General features: G+C 47.3%; 2 protein-coding genes across 4 annotated transcripts; both read left to right on the top strand.

The window, feature by feature from the left end:
* Positions 1 to 235: 235 nt before the first annotated feature.
* On the top strand, positions 236 to 4,642 carry LOC123464043 (GTPase IMAP family member 4-like). Of its 2 annotated transcripts, XM_045160562.1 has the most exons (4): positions 236 to 355; positions 449 to 497; positions 1,577 to 1,648; positions 2,944 to 4,642. In XM_045160562.1, exons 3-4 carry the CDS (start codon positions 1,591 to 1,593, stop codon positions 3,870 to 3,872), a joined length of 987 nt encoding a protein of 328 aa, XP_045016497.1. In that variant the 5' UTR covers positions 236 to 355; positions 449 to 497; positions 1,577 to 1,590; the 3' UTR covers positions 3,873 to 4,642. The 2 variants fall into 2 exon arrangements, with proteins under 2 accessions (XP_045016497.1, XP_045016498.1); XM_045160563.1 differs by having other exon boundaries at positions 236 to 497.
* Positions 4,643 to 10,613: 5,971 nt separating this feature from the next.
* On the top strand, positions 10,614 to 17,226 carry LOC123453241 (GTPase IMAP family member 9-like). Of its 2 annotated transcripts, XM_045160854.1 has the most exons (3): positions 10,633 to 10,661; positions 15,452 to 15,573; positions 16,189 to 17,226. In XM_045160854.1, the coding sequence occupies exon 3, from the start codon at positions 16,256 to 16,258 to the stop codon at positions 17,132 to 17,134; it is 879 nt and encodes a 292-aa protein (XP_045016789.1). In that variant the 5' UTR covers positions 10,633 to 10,661; positions 15,452 to 15,573; positions 16,189 to 16,255; the 3' UTR covers positions 17,135 to 17,226. The 2 variants fall into 2 exon arrangements, with proteins under 2 accessions (XP_045016790.1, XP_045016789.1); XM_045160855.1 differs by lacking the exon at positions 15,452 to 15,573 and having other exon boundaries at positions 10,614 to 10,661.
* Positions 17,227 to 21,012: the final 3,786 nt, after the last annotated feature.

Genomic DNA, 21,012 nt, shown 5'->3' with positions numbered 1-21,012 from the left:
CTGTGGCGTCCCAGGAGAGGAGAGGAGCTGCGCACACTAACCCAGACCCGAGGCGCGGGGAGCGCATGTCAGCTGGGAGGCGGCTGTGCTGAGCCATGGTCCCTTCAGCTGGGAGGCGGTGGTGCTGAGCCTTGGTCCCTTCAGAATAGCTCAGGGCTCCACTCAGCGGTTTTCACGACTGCGGGGCCGAGCATGCAGCCACTCGGCACCTGTGGCTGGTGAACTTTAAACTAATTACAATGAGATACCAGGAGACTTTCACTTCTGCAATCGTCTGTCACATCCAAGGGCTCAGTAGCTCCAGTGGCGTTTGGGAACCGCTTCGGAGGCCCAGGACTCCCAGCGCTGCGCAAAGGTCCGCAGGGCTCCAGCTAGCAAGGCGGGAGGTCCCTCAGGGCAAGTGTTTGGTCGCCCCGCCCCTTACTTCTGAGCTATCCTTTCTCCACAGTTTACCTTTGCCTGCAAGCCAAGGGGAGACTCAGGACCCCGAGTTCCAGGTAAGGGAGTGGGGTGCGCGCGCGTGTGGCTGGGGCTTATGCTGGATTTGTGGGGAGGAGCCCTCTGTGCTGGCTCCATGAGCTAAACCAAGCAGACTTGCGCTCTCCTGGGTTACTTGCAGCTTCCTATTTCCTGTTTGCTAATTTTAGGCTGTGATTGTTTGAAGGTGGAGCCCTACAAATTAATACTGCTTAGAAGACACTTGTTTCATAAACAACATCTTCCGTCATGGTTATAAACTCTGAAAGGTGACTCCTGGAGGATGCCAGGGTGTTTCAACAAGAAAAATGAAATGAAATTTTAATTTTGAAATCATATATGACTGGGTGTGGCTGGGCATGCCTTCATACCACACTCAGAGGCAGAGTTAGGAGGATCACTGTGACTGTGAGGTCCACCTAGGACTGTAGAGTGAGTTCCAGGTCAGCCTGACTAGAGTGAGACTCTACCGCAAAAAAAAAAAAAAATAATAATAATATTTGGAGGGAGAGTGGGAAGGGGATTCAAGGTGAGATCATGAGTTACAGACCTGCTGCATTGCAAACAAATGGTGGGTTGGATGAGTGCGTCGGTGGAGAGAATGGGGAACTGAGATTGTTGACAGCAGCATCGTTAGGATTTGGTGATGCACTGATGCAGGTCAGGAAGGAAGATCTGCTGAGGACCCCAGGGTCTGGCAGGACACACTGGCTGCGTGGTGATGCCATTTACTGAGACAAAGAATCCTGGCTTGAGGTCAAGGGTTCTATTCTGGCCAACATCTGTAGAGCTGCCCATAAAATGGCTAAAAGAGAGGCTGAGTGTCTCCGATGTCTGGAGCTCTGAGGAAGGTGCAGACCACAGGTGACTTGGAAAAGTCCTCACATTGCGTGTGTGTCTGTGTGTGTATGTATATATGTGTGTGTATAGAAAAAGGAACAACTGGACAGTGAAGAGTTGGGGGTGAGGTTTTGGAACTGGAGTAAGAGAAATCAAAGAAGCAAGTTTATGGTCAAAGTTGTGTATTCACTGTAGGAGGTCAGAGGTTCTAGTTACTCTCATTTTCCTAAAATGCCATGGTGTGTTCCTTTGCCTACAGGGATTCAAGCTACAATGGCAACCCAGTACCATGGTGTGAGTTCCTACCAGGGCAACCCAGAAACCAGCCACGGTGAGAGGTTCTGGGAAACGGGGGTAGACAGAATCTAGGGTACAAGGTGGGCAGGGAGGATGGGATCCTTCCTCTCTTGACAGCCAGTCTTCAACCAAACAAAAGAAAACCATTTCTAGCAGCTGTCTTCCTCTCTCATGTTCCCTGATCTCTCACTTCTCTAGACTCACCACCCTTGTTCCTTTTTCTCATGACATGTCCATGAGGCTGAGTGGGAGAAATGAATGACTTGTTAGTGATTCAGGCCCCTCACGCTCTGTCTGTCTGTCTCTCTATCTGTCGGTATCTCTCTCTCTCTTCCTGCACTTCGGAGGCAGGACCTCACGCGGTGACAATTAATGTGTCTCTGCCTCCCAAGTGCTGGTATTACAGGCGTGAGCCACATGCCAGGCTTCGGCATAACTCCTCACTTCCTGCTTCCTCCAACGAGTCCCGCTGCTGACGCGGCCTCTCCGTGGTTCTCCCGCCCTCTCGTCAGCATGAGAAGGATCGCAGAGGTGTGACTGGATCCCTCACAGAGCTTTTCAAGTTCTCTGCTCCAGATCCACATGCTCTCAAGACTATCTTTCTGTGGACATAGCAGAACTGATGTTTGCTTTGCTGTCCTCTCCGTTCACTGGCCATGTTTCTCCCCCAACTTCCTATGGCCATGAGACCAGTGTCTTCAGGAGACCCTTAGCTTCCACTGTGATGCCAAACAAACATGACATGAAGTCCCAGCCACACTTTTCCTTAAGTGTCCTTAGTCTACCTGTACCCAGAGTTCTCAGACATACTCCTTGATCCCATGATTCTGATTCTCAAACATGGAAAACTGTGTTAAGGATGTCAGAGGCTGGTCTAACATCCCCGTGTAGCTTTTAGTGGGAGAAAAGAAACTTCCTTTTGTGATACAAGTTAGGAGAGCACATCTTTCCCTGTGCCTGCCCCAAGTTCAAGCTCTGTGTCACTTTCTGCATTATCTTAGAGGGACAGCCATCAGCAGCAGCCCACAGTTCTCTTCTGAAACCGTTTTATCTCCTCCCCTGAGGGCTTTGAAGCTTCAAATGGGCAGAAGCTCAATCGAATCCTGAAAGGAGGGACTGAAGGCGTGAGAACAAGGAAGGTTCTAGAGGCCTGAGTCATGTATGATGGACACTAGGCCCAGGGGCTGCCTGAGGCCCTGGGAGGGCGGAGGGGACAGCAAGGGGAAGCCAGAAGCAGCAGCAGAGAAGGGCACAGGGCGGCTGGGCTCTGCATGGGGAGCTGTGGGAGGTAGAGTCTCACACTTGGCTTTTGTTTCCTTCACGTCGCAGAGCCTGGAAGCCAAGATGACACAAATTCCCAGCTGAGAATTGTGTTAGTGGGTAAAACTGGAGCAGGAAAGAGTGCAACAGGGAACAGCATCCTGGGAGAGAAAGCGTTTTATTCTGGAATTTCAGCAAAATCCATCACCAAGGTGTGTGAGGACCGGAGGACCGTGTGGAACACAAGAGACGTTGTGGTCGTGGACACGCCTGGAGTCTTTGACACTGAGGTACAGGATAGCGACACGCGCAAGGAGATCGTTCGCTGCATCCTCCTGACCTCCCCAGGGCCTCACGCTCTGCTGCTGGTCGTGTCCCTGGGCCGCTACACCGCGGAGGAAGAGAAGGCCACAGAGAAGATCCTGAGAATGTTTGGAGACAGGGCGAGAAGATACATGATTCTCTTATTCACCAGAAAAGATGACCTGGGCGACACTGACTTCCCTGAGTACTTGAAGGAGGCGCCAAGTGGCATTCGGGGGCTGATGCAGAAGTTCGGGGATCGCTACTGTGTGTTCAACAACAGGGCAACAGGAGCCGAGCAGGAGGCGCAGAGGACACGGCTGCTGACCCTGGTGGAGCGCATGGTGCAGGAGAATGGGGGAGGATGCTACACCAACCAGATGTACCAGAGGGCCGAGAAGGAGATTCAGAGACAAACCCATGAGATGCAAGAACGTTACGGAGCAATGCTGGAGCAAGAGCGAGCACGGATAAGAGAGGAGTATGAAGAGCAAATTAGACACCTGACCGACCAACTGGAACGGGAAAGGAGAAGGGCGCAGATGGAGAGGGAATGCTCCAGAACAGAGGCTTTCTATACTAAGAGACAACAAGGTGCCAGAAGGGAAGTCATGAATCAGAATAAAATAGTTGAAATCATCTTTCAAGTATTGGATATTGCTTCTCTTATCTTTAGCCAGCTTTTCAGACAGTAGACCTAGTGAACTCTCGCCTGTGTTTCCTGCATTTTCTCTGATGACCTGCCCTACAGGACTCCTCCATCCAAAGCCTCTACTTCCTGTCTTTTAGCACTAAGGGATGCAGCAAATTTCACCCCGGCAGTCTGCAGGCGATTGAGCTGTGAAACCCCAAAGCAGCCCCTGTGAGAGCTTGCTTCCTGTGCGCTCTTCCTCAGGGGCACAGAGGACATCCCCGGAGAGCACAGGAGACGCCGTGGGCCGGACCAGCACTTCTCTAGATTCTCGGTACATCGGAACCTCGTCTCCACCTGCAGCTTCTGCCCTTACTTTTGGCTCTAGGACAGCAATGATCGCGTTATCATATGCTTTGTTAGAAAGCTCAATGCTTTGCAGCATATAATCTTTATTGACATAGATGGTGGAATAATTCTCCTCCTATGAGTGTCCAATTTGCTTATTTACACTGTCCCTGAAGAACTAAATTGCTTCTTTTCATCAGCAGTTTGAAAGAAATGATTTGTCAGCAAAGCCTCTCAGAATTCAAATAAGCTTGAAGGAGCAAAAATCATTAATTCAAAGAGAAGGGAAGACAACAGTGTTTGGCATGTTGAGCTGTATTGACAGAATGTCAGTTTATCCAATCTGATGGACAATCAGTTCTCGCCTCTCCTGAGAAGTGAGCTGGCTGCTGGAATTCCCACCACCCGATCCCTTATTGCTTGTTTCTCCTAACCCACCTGCTTGGTCTGCTTAACAGTAAAATAAAGCTATTTCCTTCTCTCATATTTTTCCAGAATTGGAGGCTGTTTCTTCTTGGAAGATGCCAGTGCCGCTTATAACACTACAGTGGTGAAATTTCATTTTTGGTGAAAGTTTAAGGTGATTTTGGAGCTGTTTGCTCTATCCCCATGACACATCCCTTCTTCCTTTCTCTGATCCACATTCTCAACCCATCAGTAACCAAGGACCAGAGTCCCCTTGGCTGTTCATTTTTGTGGCGGTGGACATTTCTGACTAAGGTATCTGAGATCTGGTAGCCTTTTCTGGTACAAAGTTCCCTTTGATATAGAGATATCAAGAGTTATATCCCTATTCCGTCTCTACTTTTCTCCAGGCTTGTTCTCACCTAGGAGTTCCTAGGATCCCCCAATCCTGTTCCTATCCTCACCGTCGTGTGGTGGGTGTGTCTGTGACAGTGCTCCTTGCTCTTCCATCTTGACATTGGCTGCCCTGGGCCCTTAACTGTGGTGTAATAGAACTTATACCTGCCCATGATTTCCCACAGCATGGGTGAGCTTGGGTGGCACAGGGAATAGATGTGAGCAAAGGTCCAATGGCAAGAGAAACACCGCACGAACAGCATGTGATCTCTTCAGAGGTGGTCGCTGCAGGGAATGCATTCTGTTTCACCCTGCAGACATTGTTGGCATTTCAGCCACAATTCTGACATATCAATTTGCCATCTTATTGTAACCCGCTTCTACAAGCATGTACTTAAACAATAGCTCAAACATACCAACCAAGATAAAATAAATGTAGAATTAGTATTAAAAGAAATCTTTCCCATCACAATCATTGTACTTACATATATACAACATCCAATATCAACCTATTAAGTACCCTCCTATGATGGAGAATGGAATTTCAAAGGGGAAAGTGTGGGGGGTGGGGAGGGAGGGAATTACCATGGGATCTTTTTAATAATCATTGAAAATGCTAATAAAAACTTTTTTATTTAAAAAAGAAATCTTTAACTGCACTGGTTTTGTTTGGTATAAAATAGAGCCATTTAATTCTGCCCGTTCATTAGGGGTTTCTTCTTCAACACTCTTTTGCCATGCATAAGGATGAAGTCACAGGGAATTCGTGCACTGGATTGAAAACCTTGTGAGTAGTGTGAGCTGTCATGTGCCCTGGCCTGACCGTCAGTGGTCAGTCCAGCTCTCTGGTGAATCGTGGCACTGTGGCTCCCCACCTCTCACACTCACACAGCCACAGCGAACCCGTCAGAGCCTTCCTACTGTTCTTTGCATCTCCTTCCTTTCATGATGTGCCTTTGAGGCTCCTGCCTGCCCTGCCTGATTCCAGAAGCTCTTCCTCCCCTAGGAATATCATGTCTCTGATGTTACCTTGACTACTCTCACTCACAGAACAAACTAGAAAGATACCATCAAACCCAGAAACCCACTCAGCCATATGTTAGTAGGAGAGATGTTAAACATATATTACTTTGGTTGTGGGAAGTGTGGATGAGATGTAGGGGAAAGGCCAAATGATTTTTACAAACCATCAAAGATCTCACAGTGAGACACAAAATAATTGTCCATTAAAAGACCCTTTGTGTTCTATAACACAACAGTTAAGGGCCCAGAGCAGCCAATGTCAAGACGGAAGAGCAAGGAGAGCTGTCACAGACACACCCACCACACTATGGTTGTGGATAGGAACATGCTTGGGGGATCCTAGAAACATTAAAAGATTGAATTTTGTTTTTTCCATTTGTGTGTGTTCTCATGTCTGTGGACTCAGAACATAAATAGAGGTGAAAATGATATTGCCAAATGAGTGTCTGATCTTAGATGATGAGTCTTAGATCACAGAGCACTCTCCCTCTTGCAGAATCATTTAACTGATCTGTAAGTGTCCAGTACAGGTTCAAGCATTGTAATCCAGGCTGTATTTGTAATCTGAAGTTATTGGGGGTGGTAAAAGGGAAGAATAGCTGAATGTTAGGATATCTATATATAAAACTTATGGTTTACCTTTAACTTGACTATCTGCTTGGATGCTGCCATAGTTTTGATGCATTTTAAATGTGCCCCCAAGTTTAATGCATTGGAATTCTGATCTTTACTGTGATGAAAAGTTGTAGGTGAATCCACAGACGTGGAACCCATGGATCTATAGGCGAACAATGTAGATTGTAGAGACAGATGCAGATGATACAGATACGATAGACATGGCATATAAAGCAGATGTCTAGAAACACACGTACAGTGTATAGATCTAGATAGACATACAGGTGCTATTGGTTCTGCTATTGCTTCCCTTGGCTGTTCATTTTTGTGGCGGTGGACATTTCTGACTAAGGTATCTGAGATCTGGTAGCCTTTTCTGGTACAAAGTTCCCTTTGATATAGTTATATCAAGAGTTATATCCCTATTCTGTCTCTATTTTCTCCAGACTTGTCCTCACCTAGGAGTTCCTAGGATCCCCCAATCCTGTTCCTATCCTCACCGTCGTGTGGTGGGTGTGTCTGTGACAGCGCTCCTTGCTCTTCCATCTTGACATTGGCTGCCCTGGGCCCTTAACTGTGGTGTAATAGAACTTATACCTGCCCATGATTTCCCACAGCATGGGTGAGCTTGGGTGGCACAGGCAATAGACGTGAGCAAAGGTCCAATGGCAAGAGAAACACCGCAAGAACAGCATGTGATCTCTTCAGAGGTGGTCGCTGCAGGGAATGCATCTTCTGTCTCACCCGGCAGGATGGGGGTGTACTTGTGCCTACTTTCATTGTTGGCATTTCAGCCACCATTCCAAAACATGAATTTAGCATCCTACTGGTGCAGGAATTGGGGATTAAAGGTTGGTCTGTGAACCCCAACTTATGGTCCTTATCCAATTTCAGCAAAGAATTGATAAAATGGACTCCAAGAAGGGTAAATGAAGAATTATAAAGTTTGTTGTGGGTGATTAAGATCCAGGGAGGAATTGGGAGAAAGACCAAATATTCAATTTATTGTAATCATTACAAAAGCTTCCTGTAAGGTACAGACTATTGTCCACAGGAATAAAACCATTTTCACTAATGCCAAAGACTGACTGAACATTGCACAATGCTCAAGTACTTTCCTTCAGTGATGGGTGAGCAGTGCCATGTAAGAGACACTTCCAGGGCTGGAGGGATGGCTCAGCAGTTAAGGTGTTTGCCTGTGAAGCCAAAGGACCCAGTTTCAATTCCCCAGGACCCACATTAGCCAGATGCACAAGGGGGCGCACATGTCTGGAGTGCGTTTGCAGTGGCTGGAAGAACTGGCTCGCCCATCCTCTCTTTCTCCCCCCTTTCTCTGTCGAATAAATAAATATAATATTTTTTTACCAAATGAGATGCTTCTAGAGAGAGAAGATCAGAGGTGAAAACAGCACAAATGAGCCTCTGAGGAAGGGCAGGATTCTGGGTGTGCTTTGGAATGTTGGCAGGCCTGGTCACCATGGTACCACTTCCCACTAGTAGCTTGACTTTTCAGCAGTAGGGAACAGACGGTCTTTTCTCCACTTGGGTCCATGGAGACAAGGTATAGCCTGTGGCTTAGCTTTGTCTTTGCACGATGCACTTTGGTCAGCTATACTGAAGTTCGTTCTCCTCCCATCACGTGCAGGGAGTCTTCCTGTGTTGGTCTCGTTATGGGCCCACAATGTAGAACTAGCTCCTTCCATTCAGGTAGAAGGATTAGACACTTAATGCCACTTTGGGATCTGGTCTGTGCTGTGCACTCCCAATATGGGCCAGGGAGTACCATTCTAGCCATTCTGTAGGCTAGGTAAAATAAATAACATTTTGCCTTATTTGAGCAAGTCCTATATTTTATTTCTTTCTGATGTCTGGGGAAAGGAGGGTCTTATACATTCTGTTTGATGTTAGCAACATTTGAAATAGGATATACCTGGAGCAATTTTTGAATGATTTTTATTTTGTCTTTTACAGCGTAAGATCTTTGGTTTAGTGCTAGGTGAGAATGACCCAAGGTGGTCATTCTAAAGTGTGATCTCAGAAGTCCCATGTCCGCCATGTGTGGGGATGGTCTGGAATGCACGTTCTCAGGCCTTAGCCATCCTTTGTATTTCATGTTTTCCTGGTAGTTCCTCTAACGTGGATGAAACTACTTGAATATTTAAAAATTGTTAATTATAACATTTGCTTTGTAAATATATGGAGGGGGCTGTGGCAATGGGTTGGTGGATAAAAGCACTCACTGGGCAAGGCTGAGGAGGTGAGCTCAGATACTCAGAACCCACAGTAAGCCAGACACAGTGGTGAGCATGTGTAATCCCAGGAAGAGAGGAGGTCGAATCAGGAGCATACCCAGAGGCTCACAGGATGATCAGCTTTGTAACACACACACACACCATAAAGGACAGTTGTACCATTCAGCTAACAACTGATGTAGATTCTTTGTCATAAACACTTCCAGTTCTAACTTCCTTGAAACCATCTTTATGAGACTCACAAATCGCAGCATCAGTCATGCCACAGTCAAGTTCATGACCGCGTGCCCATGAGGGGCCTGTCTGTTACAATCAGATTGTGCTGACAATTGCTTCTTAAATCCCTGAATTTGATATAAAAACATTTAATGGGTTTCCCAAGGGTGACAGTTGAGGAACAAGTTTCTGTTAAACCTTACTGAAGTCCTCAAGTACAAGTCAAATGAAAGCTAAGATGAACATTGTCTAGCCAAGCATCTTCAAGGTCATCATTAGTCCTTTGATGAACACCCCTCCATGTTTCTGTTTGGTGGCCATCAGACAGACCAGCAGTGTTGTAGGTAAAAACCTCCACTTCACGTCTGGGTCAGCTCCGTGGGCTTGAGAAGTGGCAGTGTGATGCTGGTGAGGCGTCGACGTACTTATCATGGCCTCAGTGACATACTTCAATGCTCCTGTTTCTCTGGAGATTATCTCCTAGTCAAATGTTGAGTAAAAAGTTCATTTGCAGGCTAGAGAGATAGCTCAGTGGTCAGGGTGTTGCCTGCAAAGCCTAACAACCAGGGTTCGATTCTCAAGTACCCGCATAAGCCAGATGCACAAAGTGACGCATGCATCTGCAGTTTGTTTGCAATGGCTAGAAGCCCTGCTGTGCCCATTCTCTCTCTCTCTCTCTCTCTCTCTCTCTCTCTTTCTCTCTCTTCTTGCAAAAACAAACAAAATATTCTTTTAAAGTTCATTTTCTCAGGAAAACCCAATCTGAATTTCATAGAGGAGCTACTAGGAGTGTCATCTTTATAAATCTTGTTGGAACTTTTCAAAACAGGGTGTCATTGGGTGACATCTTATGAAACACCACCTTTTGGATGGAGGACTTGCTGCTGGTCTTCAGCCCTACAGGTGGGAACGCCAAGGATCACAAACTTTGAACTCATGAGAAGAAAACAGAGAAAATACTTTAAGGACCTATCGGAAAGCAAAACAGAAATCCACCAGAGTAAAACATGGTTCTGAAGTCAGCTGTGGGGGCTCATGTCTGCCTTCTCAGCATTTGGGAGGCAGGGGCAGGAGGAACAGAGTTCAAGATCACCCTTGGCTACATAGTGAGTTTGAGACCAGCCTGGACTACATGAGAACTGTTTCAAAAAAATAAAATACAAAACAGATCAAGACAACCAAAAATATAGCTTTGAGCCGGGTGTGGTGGTGCACGCCTTTAATCCCAGCACTTGGGAGGCAGAGGTAGGAGGATCGTCATGACTTCAAAGCCACCCTGAGACTACATAGTGAATTCCAGGTCAGCCTGGGCTAGAGTGAGACCCTACCTCGAAAATCCAAATATATATATATATACAGCTTTGAAAATTTAACATTCTAGCAGGCACAGAGGAAAAGGTTTTAACTTGGCAAAGCATGAGCTAAACTATAGAGGGGTATTTCTGTTTCTTTAAAGGCAAGTCCTGTCTGCACCAGCTCCACCCACGGAACTTCCTGACTGGGGACTGGGTGGAGGGGGACAGGCAAGCACTTTTAAGTCATAGTTAAGAGTTGACACTGGCTCCCTGTATCCTGAGAACTCACCAACTCTTTGGAAAGTAGGTGAACCCTGGCTGCTAAGGGGAAGCAGAGGGAGGGAGCTGTGAGGGGCGGGGGACAAACCAACTGTGTGAGTTGAATTCAGATGGAGAAGCAGGGGTGTGCTGGCAGGGCCCCAGGGAGGGTGCTGGTGCCACCTGGGTGGCAGCGGAGGGGCTGGGGCACAAGGACATGGGTCATCACCTTGTCCTCCTCCCCCAGCTAACAGGCTGAGCTCTCGCTGCTGAGCGCACCTACTGCCTCAGCCACTGCTCAGGACACACAGCATCGCCTAACAACCTTTACAGGGAAATCCACTGCCCTCAAGGCAGGGTCTTTAGAGCTGGACAGTAATGTAGAGACCATCTGTCTAAGTCCCTCTTTTTATTGAAAGAATGAGAGCCCCCCCCCCCACCAAGAAGTGCAGTAACTTTCCAGACCACCCAGGACAGGACTGTGCTTGAATTCAGAGCACTGATTCATGGCCACTGCCGGAGACAAATCTGTGTCTCTGTGGTGTGAGTTGCGGGGGGAGTCTGCTTGCGGGCACAGTCGTTGCTCTGTGGGGCCAGCATGGTCCCGGGAGGGCACGCCTTGCATGCATGTGCTCACAGCGTCTTCATTGCTTCAAGTGTGGGGTTCTCCTTCCCACCCGTGGCTTTGCCCAGCAAGTGCTCCGGTCCTGAGTTGCAGTCACACTCTGAACTGCCAAAATCAAAATGCAGTTTGACCCAAGAAGGAGAGCATTTTAAGTTGCAAACAAACCAGGGCGAGTTGTAAAAGGGATTGGCACCATTAAAATAGGCTACATGCCTTGCACTGGGACAAAAGGAAACATACCTTGAGGGCCAGACCCCATCCATCAAAAACTTAAGGGCATAAAACTGAAAATTCATTTGAAAGACATTCATTTGAAAGTACTGTTACTAGGGTACCTTGCTGGAAAAGGGCGTTCTAGAGAAATGTGGTTTTTTCCTCTGGGTTCCTCTGCGCTGGCTCTCAGAGGTCATTGCTAGTTGGGGTGGGGGTGCAGCAGGAGCGATTACTTCCCAAGAAATTGCAGAACTTGGCAGTCAATCCGGTGCTGACTTTCAGGCAGGCTGTATTTAAGAGTTATGAAGTCATGGAGGCTTGGGTCCAGACTTTTGAGGAAAGCAAGGGAAGCTGAGCGATGCATAGGAGGGTAAGGGTCCCTGTGGGAGCCTTAGAGCAGGCTCCGGGAAGCTTTGAGAGTAATGCCTAACTAAGTTACAATGGAGATGACAAGATGCGGGAGATGTCAGGAACCCGGGGTGTCTGCTGCAGAGAGCGGCATGCACAGAGTGTAGCCAGGCGAAGAGAAAGGCTGTGTGTGCTGCAGGCTGTGTGTGCTGCAGTGTGTGTGCTGCAGTGTGTGTGAGCTGCAGGCTGTGTGTGCTGCAGTGTGTGTGCTGCAGTGTGTGTGCTGCAGTGTGTGTGCTGCAGTGTGTGTGCTGCAGGATGTGTGTGCTGCAGGCTGTGTGTGCTGCAGGCTGTGTGTGCTGCAGGCTGTGTGTGCTGCAGGCTGTGTGTGCTGCAGTGTGTGTGTGCTGCAGTGTGTGTGCTGCAGTGTGTGTGCTGCAGGCTGTGTGTGCTGCAGTGTGTGTGCTGCAGGCTGTGTGTGCTGCAGGATGTGTGTGCTGCAGTGTGTGTGCTGCAGTGTGTGTGTGCTGCAGTGTGTGTGCTGCAGTGTGTGTGCTGCAGTGTGTGTGCTGCAGGCTGTGTGTGCTGCAGTGTGTTGCTGCAGTGTGTTGCTGCAGTGTGTTGCTGCAGTGTGTGTGAGCTGCAGTGTGTTGCTGCAGTGTGTGTGTGCTGCAGTGTGTGTGAGCTGCAGGATGTGTTGCTGCAGGATGTGTTGCTGCAGTGTGTGTGTGCTGCAGTGTGTGTGCTGCTGTGTGTGTGCTGCAGGCTGTGTGTGCTGCAGTGTGTGTGCTGCAGTGTGTTGCTGCAGTGTGTGTGCTGCAGTGTGTGTGTGCTGCAGTGTGTTGCTGCAGTGTGTGTGAGCTGCAGGATGTGTGTGTGCTGCAGTGTGTGTGTGCTGCAGTGTGTGTGTGCTGCAGGATGTGTGAGCTGCAGGCTGTGTGTGTGCTGCAGTGTGTGTGTGCTGCAGTGTGTGTGTGCTGCAGTGTGTGTGTGCTGCAGTGTGTGTGCTGCAGTGTGTGTGCTGCAGTGTGTGTGCTGCAGTGTGTGTGTGCTGCAGTGTGTGTGTGCTGCAGGATGTGTGTGTGCTGCAGTTTGTGTGCTGCAGTGTGTGCGCTGCAGTGTGTGTGTGCTGCAGTGTGTGTGCGCTGCAGTGTGTGTGTGCTGCAGTGTGTGTGCTGCAGTGTGTGTGCTGCAGTGTGTGAGCTGCAGTGTGTGAGCTGCAGTGTGTGTGCTGCAGTGTGTGTACTGCAGTGTGTGAGCTGCACTGTGTGTGCTGCAGTGTGTGAGCTGCAGGCTGTGTGTGCTGCAGTGTGTGTGTGCTGCAGGCTGTGTGTGCTGCAGGCTGTGTGTGCTGCAGTGTGTGTGCTGCAGTGTGTGTGAGCTGCAGGATGTGTGTGCTGCAGGATGTGTGTGCTGCAGGATGTGTGAGCTGCAGGATGTGTGTGCTGCAGGCTGTGTGTGCTGCAGGATGTGTGAGCTGCAGGATGTGTGTGCTGCAGGATGTGTGTGCTGCAGGCTGTGTGTGCTGCAGGATGTGTGAGCTGCAGGATGTGTGTGCTGCAGGATGTGTGTGCTGCAGTGTGTGTGAGCTGCAGGCTGTGTGTGCTGCAGTATGTGTGTGCTGCAGGTGTGTGTGCTGCAGTGTGTGTGCTGCATGATGTGTTTTCTGCAGGCTGTGTGTGCTGCAGTGTGTGTGCTGCATGATGTGTTTTCTGCAGTGTGTGTGCTGCAGTGTGTGTGCTGCATGATGTGTTTTCTGCAGTGTGTGTGCTGCAGGCTGTGTGTGCTGCAGGCTGTGTTGCTGCAGGCAAGGTGTGTGTGCTGCTATATTAGTGTTTGTCCTACTGTATTTCAGTCTTGCTTCCATCTTAATTTTTCCTTCTTCTTTTCTTTGATCCTCCATTTTGGAAGAGAAATGTTTCCTCTGTGCCATTGCATATTGGAAGCATGTAAATTGTTTTCTATTTTGCAGAGACTTATGGTTAAAAGATATCCTTGAGTCTCAAAAGAGACTCTGGAGTTTGATTCTTGAATGGTGTTGGAAATATATGTCAATGGGGACCCTTAAAGCTGGGTAGAGTTCTTTTTTCTTTCTTTCCATCTTTCTTCCCTTCCCTCTATCCTACTTTCTTGCTTGTTTTTTCTCTTTTCTTTCTTTCTTCCTTCCTTCCTCTCTTTCTTTCTTTCTCTCTCGTCTTCCTTCTCTCCCTCCCTTCCTCCCTTAATCCCTCTTTCTCTCTCTTTCTCTCCTTCCTTCATTTTTTTTTTTAAAGGTTGGATCTGACTGTAGCCCAGGCTAACTTAGAACTCACTTTGCAGGGCCAGGATGGCCTCATACTCACACTGATGCTTCTACGTTTGCCTCCCAAGTGCTGGGATTAAAGGTCTGCACCACCACGTCTGGTTACATTTCTTATTATGAGCTGGCCATGAGCGTTTGGAGGTTTCTGGTAAAATGTTATTGTTGGAGTCATAAATGTTCCCAAGGGCTTGAGCCCTCTTCTCAGCCTGTGGCACTATTTTGAGAGGCTGCAGAGACTTTGAGAATAGGTCCAAGCTGTCTAAGAGCAGATCTTTGAAGATCATAGTCTGTGCCCTGACCCCAAGTGCTGTGTGCTTCCAAACTGTCATGATGTAAAGAGTCTCTGTTCTGCCACCATGACGGGAGAAGGCTGTGCCCAGCACTCCTGCCAACATGAGCTTTGCCAGGGCCTTCCCCACCACAACAGACTGAAGCCCTGAGCCAAAAGAAACCTTCCCTCCCCTGCCTTGTTTCTATGAGGTATTTTTGTTGCAAGTATAAAGTAGCTAATACAATTTGATAATACACTTTTTATTTTGGGGAGAGACAAAGAGAATTGGCATACCAGGCTTCAGCCATTACAGTCAAACCCCAGATGCTTGCCTAGTGGGCACGTGTGACCTTGCACTTGCCTCACCTTTGTGCATCTGCTTTCGTGGGATCTGGAGAGTTGAACATGGGCCCTTAGGCTTACAATTTTCCTCCTCTTTTTATTTGCTTAACATATGATAATTGAGCACATTTACGTGTTCAATATGATACTTCAAGACAGGTACAAAGTGTTAAGTAGTCAAATCAGGGAACTAGACACTCCATCTTATCACTTATGTTTGGAACCTTGGAACTCCTGTCCTTGTTCATGAAAAATATGAATAACAACTTATTAGGAACAACCATCCTTCCACTGTGCTGCAGAATCGCAGAATTTATTCCTTATATAAGCGTGTGTTTGTCATTTTAGTATTATTGTTGGTTTAATTTTTAATTTTTTTATGAGGCAGGGTCTCACACTAGCCCAGGCTGACCTTCAATTCACTGTGTAGTCTCAGGGTGGCCTCGAACTCACGCAATCCTCCTACCTCTGCCTCCCGAGTGCTGGGATTATAGGTGTGTGCCACCATGCCTGGCTAGTTTTTAATTTTTTGACCTCTCCCTGATCCTCCTCCCTCAGCCTTCTGATTCCTTTTCTTTTCTCTGTGTTTGTTTCATGCTGAATTTACTTGTGTGCCATAAGTGTTTGCATATTCAGCTTCTTCTCTGATATCATCGTCTCTGCTGGTCATATTTGCATGCACAATGTATGTGTTATATCCATCAATTAAAATACTTTATTTATCTATTTGACAGGAGAGAACATGGGCATGTCAGGGCCTCTTCCCATTGCAAACAAACTCCAGACACATGTGCCACTTGTGCATGTGGCTTTTCATCATCAGTCCTAAGGAATTAGATCCCAGCCAGCAGGCATTGTAAGCAAGCACCCTTAACTACTGAGCCATCTCTTTCAGCCCTCTCTCAATGTTAGAAGATTGCTTTCATAGTAAAATACTTCTCCATGAAGATATATTTTGAGGTGTCAGTTTGAGGGGTGCTTTGGTTTTGAGTCTAGCTGGACACTGTCGCATAGTGTTCTCGTAGTTTCTTTGGCAGTGGGTGAAGGGGTCTGAGAGTCTCACCACAGTCATGGCTGGGAATTCAGGCAGGGGGCAAGGGAAGGAATATGGGCACCTTTTTCATCAGTTCTAACCTTGAGCCTGGGTCAGTGGCGGGGGAAGTGGTATATGAGCAGCAACCCAATATTATCAGGTAGGCAAGCAGCGGAGGTGTGGCATCCTTCTGTGGAACCAGGAACAGTCTCAGCAACACTGCGATGACCAGAGCTTTAAAAATATACTTGGGCTGCACTGTGAAATCATGTGGACCAGCATTCTTTTGTGGGGAAACTCATTACTTTCTGTTCATCTGTCCTGTCTCACCCTTCTGTCTTTACTGGGATGCATACAGGTAATGGGATACTGTGAATTTTCAGGGAGGGAAAGAAAAAAAAAGGAAAGACCATTAAGAATGTTACCATTTCTTTATAGGCATTTCCCCCTCCTTCCATTCTTTAAGGCGGCGTGTTCCTGAGTTCCAGAGTTGGCTTCTGTGAACATGGCTGATCATGGAAGCTCTGCTCTGAGAATTGTTCTAGTAGGGAAAACTGGAAGTGGAAAAAGTGCTTCAGGAAACACCATCCTTGGGAGGCAAGAGTTTGTGTCTAAGGTTTCTGCCCAAGCCATTACCAAGTCCTGCCAGAAAGCATCCCGGACATGGCAGGGGAGAGACATTCTTGTAGTTGACACCCCTGGGCTCTTCGACACCAAGGAGACTCTGAAGACCACATGCACACAAATTTGCCAGTGCGTCATCTTCTCCTGCCCGGGACCCCACGCCATCATCCTGGTCCTGCAGCTGGGCCGCTACACTGAGGAGGAGCAGAAGACCGTGGCTCTGGTCAAGGGACTCTTTGGGACAGCGGCCATGGAGTACATGATAGTCTTGTTCACTCGCAAAGATGACCTTGAACAGCAGAGCCTTGCTGACTTTTTAGACGACGCAGATGAAAACCTGAGGAGCCTCATCCGGGAGTGCGGGGGCCGCTGCCTGGCCTTTAACAACCGAGCAGCTGAGGTCGAGAAGGAAGCTCAAGTGCAGGAGCTGGTGGGGCTCATCGAGAAGATGCAGCAGGCCAACGGGGGGGCTTACTTTTCTGACAACATCTACAGGGTCACACAGCAAAGGCTGAACGACTGTCTATGCAACTTGAAGAAAACTTACACTGATCAGTTCAATAACAAAATCCAGCGGATAGAAAAGAAATATGCTGAGAAATCAGAACAAGAGAGGAGGGAACTCATACTGCGTATAATGGAAGATCATGAGGCCAGAATAAGCAATATCATGGAAGAAGTGGAGAAAAATATGTTTCAAAGAATTTTCAAAATGATTTTGAATATGCTTGTAAAAATATGGAGTACATTTTGGTCATGATATAAATTTCATCTTTCCTTTTAATTTACTATGATTTGTTTATGTAGTATATTTTCAGAGACGTTTACAACCTTGTATTTTAATTTCCTGATTTATTGAGGCTTGATTGAGAAATAAAAATGACTTGCTTTCAATGTAACAATGATGCTTTGGTGCCTGTGTTCACTATGCAACAAGTAAATCAAATCATGAATATATCCATTGCCTCACATAGACTGGAGTGAGATAGAATCTCAATATAGATTTAATTTGAATTTCCTTGTTGACTAAGGATGTTGAATCTTTAAAAAATATTTATTGGCCATTTTTATTTATTTAAGGTTTGCTTAATCAGGGGCTGGAGGGATGGCTTAGTGGTTAAGGCATTTGCCTGCAAAGCCAAAGGACCCAGGCTTGATTCCCCAGGACCCATGTAAGCCAGATGTCCAAGGGGGCGCATGTGTCTGGAGTTTGTTTGCAGTGGCTGGAGGCCCTGGTGTGCCCATTCTATCTCTCTCTCTCCCCCTTTCTCTGTCAAATAAATAAATAAAAATAAATTTAAAAAGAATTGTTTATTCAAGCCCAGCACTCAGAGGTAGGAGGATCACCATGAGTTTGAGGTCACCCTAAGAATGCATAGTGAATTCCAGGTCGGCCTGCTTAGAGCAAGACGCTGCCTTGGGAAAAAAAAAAAAAAAAATTGTTTATTCTAGTCATGAGCCCACTTACTGATTGGATTTTTTTGGTGTTTAATTTCTGGAGTACTTTATAGATCCTAGAAATTAATACTCTATTTGATGTATAGTAGGCAAAAATTTCCATCCATTCTGCAGTCTTTCCTTTTACTTTGTGTGGTTTTCCCTTCATCCTGCCCCATCCTATACAGAAGCTAAATAATTCCTTGACCCACCACTGGCCAACACTTTGGACAATATTCTGTGTCCTTCGAATTCCTTTAAGACAGTCCTCACTCATGCCTACATCTTTAAAAAAACTTTTAAAAATATTTTACTTATTTATTTGAGAGAGCGAGAAAGAGGCAGTAAAGATCAAAATTCCAATGCATTAACCTTGGGGGCACAATTAAACTGAATCCAAACTATGGCAACATCCAAGCAGATGGTCAAGTTATAGATCTTGGTTGGATAGGACACCATCATAAGTTTTATATATAGATACCCTAATATTCAGCTATTCTTCCCTTTTACCACCCCCAATAACTTCAGATTAAAACTACACTCTGGATCACAATGTTTGAACGTGTACTGGACAAATACAGATCAGTTAAATGATTCTGCAGGAGGGAGGGTGCTCTGTGATCTGAGACTCATCAGGGTCTTAAACAGACACTCATTTGGCAATATCATTTTCACCTCCGTTTATGTTCTGAGTCCACAGACATGAGAACACACACAAATGGAAAAAACAAAATTCAATCTTAACATTAGATTAACCCATGTTTGGTTGGCACCTCCAGATCTCCTCCCTCAGCTGATGGTGCTAATGTACCATTGGCTAGTAACGTTCAGCTCCAGTTTCAAGGACATGGGCTAAGAATGTGAGCCGAGGGCAGGTATCAAGAAAGATGGTTTTTCTCTCCTGCCCCATCCTGCAACAGTCTGCCTCTCACATAATGCAGGGTGCTCACAGGAGACTTCAGATAAATGGAGAAGATGAACTTTAAGCCCAGTCCCCTGGTGTTGGTATTGTGGTTGCTTTGTTCTGTTTTAAAATTCTTTGGGATCTGAAGGAGAACTCAACCCCAAGAATCTATGGCTCATTCTGGTGGAGAAAACAGGAAGTGGGAAAAGTACAACAGGAAACAGCACCCTTGGCAGCCAAGTTTTGAGTCCAGACTGAGACTAGACCAGTGACTGCTGTGGTCCATAGAGGGAGCTGAGAATGGTCCTGGAAAGAGCGTGAGATGATCTGTACCCACAGGCAACAGCTGAGATCTGTCAGGCCATAGACTTGTTCTCACATGGGCACCAGGCATGGCTCCTGGTGACCAGCTGGGTGATTTCACAGAAGAGGATCAGAAGGCTGCCATGCGACTCAATGGGATCTTTGGAGCAAGCATCCTGCATCACCCCATCCTTCACCAGGAAGGAAGAGCTAGCCAGAGGTTCCTTGGCTGAATTTGTTTGGGAGACCTGGATGTGCTATTTTTTTATTTTTTTATTTTTTATTTTTATTTTTTGGTTTTTCAAGGTAGGGTCTCACTCTGGCCCAGGCTGATCTGGAATTAACTCTGTAGTCTCAGGGTGACCTCGAACTCATGGCGATCCTCCTACCTCTGCCTCCCGAATGCTGGGATTAAAGGCGTGCGCCACCACGCCCGTCTTGGATGTGCTATTTTAACAGTGCCATTGTGTCTTCCATAATGGGACACAGGGTGCTGAGGAGGATGTCCAGCTGAAGAAAAATGAAGGCCAGTGTTACATCACCAGGGTTTATCAATGCTCCTAGAAGAACATTTTGTCCAAAGAAGCACAGAAAAGTCAGATATCCCAAAACCAAGGTTCCAGGAAGGCATCCTCAATGGAGTCTTGACTGCAAGGGTTGTTCCCACATGGAAGGACTCTGAGAAGACTTTTAGCCACCTGTTGTGGGGAGGGCGTCAATCTGAGTCCAGGCTGGACCAGAGCAGGAGATTGCCTTGGTGGCAGCACCCAGTGTCCAGTTCCTTTTTTTTTTTTTAATATTTCTTTTTATTTATTTGAGAGAGACAGAGAGAGAAGGAGGCAGATAGAGAGGAGGAAGAATGGACACACCAGGGCCTCAGACCACTGCAAACAAACTCCAGATTGCTTGCTCCACCTTGTGCATCTGGCTTATGTGCGTACTGAGGAATAGAGCTTTGAATCGGGGTCTTAGGCTTCACAGCAAGTGCTCAACCACTAATCCATCTCTTCAGCCTTTGTTTTTTGTTTGTTTGTTTTGTGTTTTGCTCTTTTCTCCACAGACCATAATCCAGTCCACAGTTCAGAGTACTAGGTGTGGCCAAGGAGGGGGTGGGTGCCGTGCAAACATGTAAAATCCTCATGGCTTCTCCTGAAATACTTGGGCTTTCCATCTGCTCACCTCCAAGCCACACTGCCTTCTGGGAGAGCTTCCTCTCCACAAGCATCACATTTCTTGAGGACCCTATCTGCTCCCAAGCTTCTAGATGCACCTGAGATGCAGCTCAGTGCTGCACAGTTGCAAGAAGCTTCTGGGGAGCGTGAGCAGCTGATGGGATGATGGGAAGAGACAGGAAAGACTGCCAGCTCCTTCTTCACCTCCTTCCTCGGGTGGTGTGGTTAGACGGTCTCTAGCTCTCGTCCCCAGAGCGGGCTGAAGTAGAGGCGGTGGTGACTGTATGGGGACTGTCTGGAGTCGGGACGCAGCCTCAGGTCCATCTGCTTGCTCTCCTGCTGCTCAGAGCACAATCCCTTCCCTGTGCCTGGACAGAGGAACTGCTGACCTTCCACACAGAGGGAGACACGCTCGGGGAGGCGGGCGACACGAAGAGCATATTGTGGGAATGCGGGGATCGACTTCAGAGCCGTGAGCTCGTTGGATGTAGGTTGAACCACTTGCTCTTATTATTTTTACTTTCCTAAACCAGGAAGTACTTGTTTTTCTCCCCTGGCCTCTGGTGGCCAGAGATGACCTGCACTTTTGCTTCCTCTTTCCATTCTATCTGCTCCAAAGAAGGTTTCCTTCTATACAGCATTGAAGGCTGGGCATAACCAGCCAGTCATCCTGAGATAGGCCTATCCTACATGCGACAGACACAGAGAGAAAGACAGATAGAGGGAGAGAGAGAGAATGGGCGTGCCAGGGCTTCCAGCCTCTGCAAACGAACTCCAGACACGTGTGCCCTCTGTGCATCTGGCTAACGTGGGACCTGGGAA

Source organism: Jaculus jaculus, chromosome 10 (assembly GCF_020740685.1).
Source record: "Jaculus jaculus isolate mJacJac1 chromosome 10, mJacJac1.mat.Y.cur, whole genome shotgun sequence".
Taxonomy (NCBI): Eukaryota; Metazoa; Chordata; class Mammalia; order Rodentia; family Dipodidae; genus Jaculus; species Jaculus jaculus.
Note: the sequence above shows the minus strand (reverse complement) of the source record. Positions and strands in the feature narration are given on the sequence as shown.

What these genes read in the sequence shown, in the direction of transcription:
- LOC123453241 (XM_045160855.1), top strand. Translation starts at nt 16,256, where the DNA reads ATGGCTGATCATGGAAGCTCTGCTCTGAGAATTGTTCTAGTAGGGAAA.
- LOC123464043 (XM_045160562.1), top strand. Translation starts at nt 1,591, where the DNA reads ATGGCAACCCAGTACCATGGTGTGAGTTCCTACCAGGGCAACCCAGAA. An exon ending in CAACCCAGAAACCAGCCACG is followed by an intron (nt 1,649 to 2,943) that starts GTGAGAGGTTCT and finishes TTCACGTCGCAG; the next exon opens with AGCCTGGAAGCCAAGATGAC.